Source organism: Montipora foliosa, chromosome 4 (assembly GCF_036669935.1).
Source record: "Montipora foliosa isolate CH-2021 chromosome 4, ASM3666993v2, whole genome shotgun sequence".
NCBI classification, from domain to species: Eukaryota; Metazoa; Cnidaria; class Anthozoa; order Scleractinia; family Acroporidae; genus Montipora; species Montipora foliosa.
This window is the reverse complement of record NC_090872.1, coordinates 18412580-18420079: the sequence shown is the minus strand read 5'-3', so window position 1 is coordinate 18420079 and position 7500 is coordinate 18412580. Positions and strand designations below refer to the sequence as shown.

The 7500-nt window shown below is 39.8% G+C and overlaps 1 protein-coding gene across 1 annotated transcript in view; it reads right to left on the bottom strand.

The window, feature by feature from the left end:
* Positions 1 to 3285, bottom strand: part of LOC137999050 (uncharacterized) — a 5747-nt gene extending 2462 nt beyond the window's left edge. Inside the window, exons 1-2 of the mRNA XM_068844878.1 lie at positions 3190 to 3285; positions 1 to 763 (exon numbers count right to left, since the gene is read on the bottom strand). The exon at positions 1 to 763 is cut by the window's left edge and continues 2462 nt beyond it. Of these exons, the coding sequence (XP_068700979.1) occupies positions 1 to 725 (725 nt within the window). The 5' untranslated portion in view covers positions 726 to 763; positions 3190 to 3285. The remainder of the gene's footprint in view (positions 764 to 3189) is intronic.
* Positions 3286 to 7500: the final 4215 nt, after the last annotated feature.

Here is a 7500-nt window from a genome sequence, read left to right as displayed (position 1 = left end):
AGACTGATTGGTGAACTTTTTCCTGTTTTAGAGAAATCAATTGATTTTCTGTCCTCACAGTTAGGCAAGTGTCGCTGCGTTGGTCTTTGTGAAGAAGGCTTCAAACTTTTAGAGGCATCTTCTGTTATCGTTAGGGGCCCACACTCACCCGTCCACTCGGGTGGAAACGTTTTACCGATAGAAACGGATGACAATTGAACAGTGGTCGCGTCAAAACACGAAGGCTGCACTTTCCCCGAAGATCCCTCTTCACTATCCTTCCTGTGGTCCCCTGATAACGATGGTCCATTTCTTTCTGCAAGCCTCGGCGTGTGACAAGAATCATCCACGGTTTTTCTAGACATGTCGACGGCCGTACCATTGTCTTCAGCTTTTTTTGTACCAAGTTGGTTCTCTTTCAGCCCATGCAAGCTGGTATCTGCAGGACTTGTCGCTACCAATTCATCGATGAGTTTCTGCTCCTCAGAGGCAACCTTGGCTTCCCAACAGAAAGGTATTCGGCAGTAGTAATCCCTACAGGATTCCGAGTGATTGGCCGCCAGAGATTTCATTCCTAGGCAAATGGTGCACTGTCCTGTCTTCTCACAGTTCGGTATATGCCTCAAGATCAGTTTCAGGTTAACACAGAGGGGGTGTAGGCAGTTTGGATCTACGCAGTTTAATGCATGTGGAAGATAACTCTGAAGTTCTTCTTGCCACGCTTGCGGCTCTGCCAGCGATGCCATTGGGTCTTTCAGATGAGGAGTAACGGAATTTTATTTAGCTGTGAAAACATATGAAATATGTTAAACTCGCATATTCTTCAAAAACAGTGGTAGAGAATTAAAATCGCGTTTCCGTGAAACGGCAAATGGTACGCTGATGATTGTTGCAAAAGCGTGAACATCGCTTACAATATCCTAACTTGTCTTTTTGTCTTGAGACTGAAGCTGTAGCAGGCAAGAAACAAGGTAACATTAAACAAGCTCTCTCCGTTTTTCGCAAAACGCAAATTTTAGTCCAACATCAGTTGCCGTTTGCCTTCTGAGACGCGATGCAAATTTTCTCTATTATAATAATCCATTCCACCCTGCTAGCAGAGCCTTTCTTTTACTTGCTAGATTTTGGCGTTCTCGAGAAAGACTGTGCATGAATCGAGTAAGATCTTTATTGAGTATCTATGCGATGCATGTTATCAGGATACAGTCTTGAACCCAAGCCTAATAGGCCAGATCTCGCCGCCATCTTGGTTTTTCACGGTACAGGGGCTCATTTATAACCATCGGTTGTTGTCACTAAACCGATGCTCGCACTGGAAAAACCAGTTTGACGAGAGAAAACAAGATTGACTAGTCCAGAGGTTTGGGCTGCCTCGGCTTCGAAGTAAAGAAAAAGATAAAAGGAGGCTCTGCTCGCAGGGTGCATCCAGCCATGCGTTTGCTTTTATTCTCATTTTAGTTGAAATAGTAAAAAGTGTTTACTCCCACGTTGCAGACCATTGATTTTTTGCAATGACTGCAAAATTCTCGCGCGCTCATTGGCTAATTTTTATTGTCAATAAGCGGACAGACACATAAATTTATAATTTATGCGATATTGACGCGATTTTGCTCGCGTCAATTAAAGTGTCTCGCATTTTTGTCTCGCGTTCTTCTCGTGTTTTGACTTAATATTGACCCCTCTGCCTTTTTGTCATTGTAAAAAACAAATCGATGTCTGGGTATCGCCTCGTGGATCCACAACTACTTTGACAATGTTATGACGAAATTCATGATCAAAAACAGGAGAGACTCATGAAAAATTGACATCAATTTGTTAAATTTACTCGAAAACAACCGGGATCTGAAAAGTATGTCTTAAGATGAGAGAAAAGTGAATGCTTGATGATTTTCCAGTTAAAGAACTTGCTAGCAGATGCCCAGAAAAGTAACTGAAATGCTAAAGAATCTTAGAAACGAGACAGGTTTGAGAAAAGAGATTAAGGGTGCTTTCCATTATGCCAAAGATTCCGGAAATTTCGGTCGGAAATCAAGTGGAAAGGTCCGTTTCGGTTTCTTCCGACCGGAATATTCGGGATCACCTTTGGAGGTGGTCCACTTATTTCGGTTGGAATATTCCGACCGAAATTCGCCGTTCCATTTTTGACAAACCGGTTCTTTGCCCTAAGTAGGGAATTCGGAAAAGGAATAAAAAGTGGCAAGAGCCATTCCTACTGGTTGGCCCGGTTTAATCGGAAAATGTCGTTCCATTTTCCTTCGGTATTCCCACTTATCTCTGACCGGTCGGTTTGGCATAATGGCATTTGCTTGTTCATCGTTTCCACCCCTTTTTTCCGTTCACGTGAACTTTGTCTCGGGGAATCCCCGCGAAACATTGTGACTATCTCAAAAATTCAGTCTTGGCGCTCCCAGCCTTTTCGGTAAAAGTCTGTTTCAAAGCCGCTTGCCTTATGGTCATTAATTTCGAATCAATGATCTTAAAGATCCGTTTTCTACACGGAACGTTTTATTATGAAAGGGTTAAATTATTATATGAACTCAATTGTTCAAGACGCTTGCCAGCCATCCACCCGAGTGTTAAATAGCAACATAAGAGTTTACAATCGCGTCCACAGCAAACGGCAGACGCGAGGTTAAAATGTTCATATTGCTAAAAATCTAAGCAATTGCTAGATATTAGATATATAATTTCCCTTGCCTGTTTCCTGTTACAATGATAGAATTTTCATGCTTCCATCAAAGTTTGCTATTTACCGTTAACTCAAACGCGATGCTAAAATCTCTCTTTTAATTTGTTGAGAATAGTCTCAAATTCTAACAAGTTTCCCCTTGTTTTTGAGTGGAAATCAAACCATATTTTTAGATATAACTACGTCAAATTAAATGATGATTTTTGATGCAATTGTTTACAACTCAAGGCAAAAATGACAATTCAAGTTTTTTGACGCAGAGATATTAAGATATCGTTAACAGTGCTGTTTGTTTTTAATCGTGTTGAATCTGTAAACTTAATAAGTCGAAGATAGTTGAGCCAGTTTTTCTGCAACAATTGCGTTGAACATTGAACAAATTTTATCATACATATATGTGGTAGTTATGTGCTAATTAATACGCTGACGAACTTGAAAACGCCTGAATTACCAGCATTTAAGTAATTATGTAACGTAGTTTGCAGACAAATAAAACAGCGTTGAACAGCTCTCTCACTTACCAACTCAGTAGTTGTCTCCGACTGTGGCGATCGAACTTGTGATAAGGAGCAGTATGAGAGCATAATGAAGGACACTGGCTTTGTTATTCATATTTGAATTGCATATTATCATTCTTATTTGTGGGCGTGATTAAGATGCGCCAGGGAGCGGTTTAGCCTCTTTTGTCAGAAACTATTTGCTATTAGTCGGTATAGTTATCGTCTTTACTGCGGGGGAAGTGGTATGTTTTTCTCAAAGATACATTGACGGATTAAGATCATCCAACTAAATTTAAAAAGAAAAGCTTCATTTCGCGTTCATTCTTATGTTGCGTGACGGCTTGTGTTACTTTCTCAAAAATGATTTACAGCACATGGCATTTCCGGTCCTGCCACGCCGTCAGAAAGACCGGAACACTTTATCTCAGAGGGAAACAAGTGATATTTTGTTATTTCAGTGTTATGAAAACCAAAGAAAACAAGAGGTGCAAAGACGTACATTTACTCATCATATTACTTTTTTCTCGCACGGTTTCTTCACCCGAGATTATTGCCTTTAAATCACCAACGACAACCGCCGGAGTGTTCGCTTAATGGCGTTCGCGTGACTGTTTAGTTCCAACTTCCCCTAAGTACATTGCCCGGAGCAAAAATTGACAGAAGAAAACGGGAAATTTCCCCGTGCATAAAACATTGGCCTCCAAAAGGGAAAAATTTGAAATATTACAATTATTTTTATAAAAGCATGCACGATCTTCAAACATCGTAGTAACGAAAATACATCCACTTCTACATTTGCTGAATTCGGAAATTTTTGTTTACGTGGCCTAGTACACCGTAAAAAGGAAAAAGCATCAGTTAAGATATCACGCGGGATGGAACTGCCACCGGAGTGGGAGTGAGTGAGTAGGCGATCGTTTCACGTTGTAAATACTGGTCGTGGTCCCAATAGCACTTGACAGCGTCGTTGCAACGCTGTTTTGTATGGCGTTATAGTCTCCGCCAAAATTCGACATCGGAATTTGACATCGAAGTTTCAAATTTGAGTCTTGATTTTCATATTCGACATCGAAGTTTTATATCCAACATTGAAGTTTTGAATTTGACATCGAAGTTTTGAATTTGACATCCAAGTTCTGAATTTGACATCGAAGTTTTGAATTTGACATTGAAGTGGAAAATTCTGTATTTCACATTCGACTTTCAAGTTTGAAGAATTGAACTTCACGCATGAATGACTTGACCTTGAATTTCGTATCCTTGGTAACAGTAACCACTGATGTAGTGTAACTGAGGGTTCGCAAGGCTCGGAAAGTGGTACAGGAAACATTAAGGCCCGTTTACACGGTATGATTTGTCGGCCGGTTTTGTCGGGCCGATAATCGTACCGTGTAAATTATGAAAAACTTCTAATTTTTTCCTCAAAAGATCTTCCCGTTGTCCTTTTAGTATCCGCTATTTTGAACGCGCTTATTACCCACTCGCATACCCTTTGATTTCTCTCGAAGTGTAGGCCCGACTTCAAAAAATCTGTTGCATTGCAACATTTTTTTATCGGCTGTCAATTGAATTGATTCAATGTTTTTGCAGAGATACTCAGCGATATTTTGCCGAACTTGGACGGCATATTTTAGGATAGACCAAACACTACTCCTATAGGCAAATTAATAAGTCGGATGTGCTCACACTCTTCAGAAGTCGTAAGGCATAGTCTCTTAGATTTTAGAGAAAATCAACCTTGACGCAGCAATTGCTTTAGGCCTCAGGCCGAATCTTTTTCACAAACAAATATACCTTTACTTTCTACTTGACAGATATTTTATATGGATCTGTAAGACACGAGGTAAAGCTCCTAAGCTTGAAAATTTCCTTTGTTTTTCGACATTCTTCATTTAGGTCGTTCTCCTATGTCACGCACCATCATCAACTAGAAAGCAGTGTAATCTTCTTATTATTTCCTCTTTTTTTTTTCTCGTATTGGTACGTCTGGCCTGTCTTTTTGTTTTTATATGTGTACATATTCATGTATTGTTTTGTTTGTTTGTTTGTTTGTATTTTTTTCTTCCTTTAAATGTATTTAATTAAAGATGTTTTCGTTGTACAAGTAGCGTTAGTGATGTAAGAGCCATGGCTGTATCAATTAACTTAATTGTAAGCAACGTTTCTACTGTAATGTCATTTATTAATTGCATTGTCTTGTAATAAAGGTTTGAAATTAAAAAAAAAAAGCTTAACAACAGTGTAACAACGGTGTCACATAACCTGCGGTTCCACTAGTAGTTGTTAACAGCGGTTTCAAATTGATAGCTGTCAACTTCTCGAATATCAACTCGCACTTTCTCAGAGTAAAAGCAATAGCAAGATGCCTGATTATTGCGTTCTTGCCGGATCGTTTTTTATTATAATTTTAATACTTATCAATAGAAGGATCAACCTGCAAGGTCATATGGTCTTGAGGCAATTTCTACATCGCCAAAGGGTGTTTCTGGCACTTATGCTGATGCTGGGTTTACCCTCGGCCACAACATTGTCTAGAGGATATGCTCAACAACAGAGCTCTTAACAGCCTTTGGAAAAGCGACGAAAATTATAATTTTACGGTGACCTTTCAGATGAAACTAAATTGCTTTGGCTCTAAAATTTCTTATCGCAAAAGGGACTTCTTGTTCAGGAAGTCGCGATTGGTCCATCACCAGTGGATTTAGATAGAGACCAGATATATCGGACTTTTAGACTTGTAAACCTATGGGGCGCCAAGTGTATTTTTATTATTTAGAGTGGTTATTTGTATATAAACCAAAACAAGTATGGTTATATGTAAATAACCACATTGCAGTTTGGTTATTTCTAAATAACCAAAAGGAGACATTGGTTATTTAACAAGTAACCAAGAAATGAGTGTGGTTATTTGCTAAATAACCAAACCTGAAAATTGGTTATTTGCTAAATAACCAAACTGAAAATTGGTTATTTGCTAAATAACCAAACTGAAAATTGGTTATTTGCTAAATAACCGAAACTGCAAAGTGGTTTTTTGCGAAATAACCAAAATCGAAAAAATGGTTATTTGGTTATTTTTTAGAGATAATCAAAACTTGATTTTTTTTTCCAGTGACTGCAAATTGCAAATTGGTTATTTAGCACAAAATGGCTAGTACTTAAACACGGAATGCCGGAATGATGGAATGCCGGAACGACGGAATACTTAAACACGGAACGGTGGAATACTTAAACACGGAACGCCGGGATACTTAAACAAGGAACGCCGGAATACTTAAATATGGAACGCCGGAATACTTAGAAAAAGAACGCCAGAATACTTCAACACGGAACAGTTGTGAAAATTCTGACAATTGGAACACATGGTTTCCCCCCCCCCCCCCCCACAAGTGTTCGGGGCAAAAATTAAAGGACAAAACAATGGTGAAATATGAACCCTTTTATTGTCGTAAAAAAGGTTGCTGTTATTCATCGTGGTGAAGTACAATAAAAATAAAGTATTCTCGTTTGTTTCACGATGTGGTCACTTGTGATGTAGATCGCGCCGTTTCGACTGCATACTGCTGGTCTTCATAAGGCGATGATGTCGATTGGTTACGCGTCACCTTTTAAACAGGATGCTCTGCTGTGATTGGTTGGTTTTCAGCAGTTGTGATTAGGATCTGAGAACCTAGGATCTGGAAACGCTACGTTGACGACACTTTCACCATCCTGGATCGCGGAAACGTTGATAGCTTCTTACAGCATCTGAACAACCAGCATGAAGGGGTAATTTCTAAAGAAACTGTGGTGCTGCGTCGGTGGGGAAGTAGTATACAAAAATTTGGTTTTATCAACGGAGTTGATAATGTAAATTGGCCACCGTACAGAGATTCTAAAAGCTAAATTAGAATCTCTGTACGGTGGCCAATTTACATTATCAACTCCGTTAATAAAACCAAATTTTTGAACAACCAGCAGCCTTCCATTTGCTTCACCATGGAGACAGAGAACGACTACAAACTCGCTTTCCTTGACACCGCAGTTTCAAAAGAACCGGATGGCCGCCTCACGACCAGCGTGTACAGGAAGCCTACGCACACTGATCCGTACTTAGCGTATGATTCCCACCACCCGCAATCAGTAAAACGCGGTATTGTCAAGTGCCTCTAACGAGCGCGCCAAACGTCTTGTAGCAAAACTTTCTGTTATCTCCAAGGAGAAGAAACACCTGTCTTCTGTTCCTGTCTCTAATAGTTACCTCTTTCTTTCTTGCAGAAAATCACCAAGACCAGGAAACCGAGTAGCAGTGCTGAGCCCACGATCGAGTGGGCCACTGCGGTTTTACCCTAT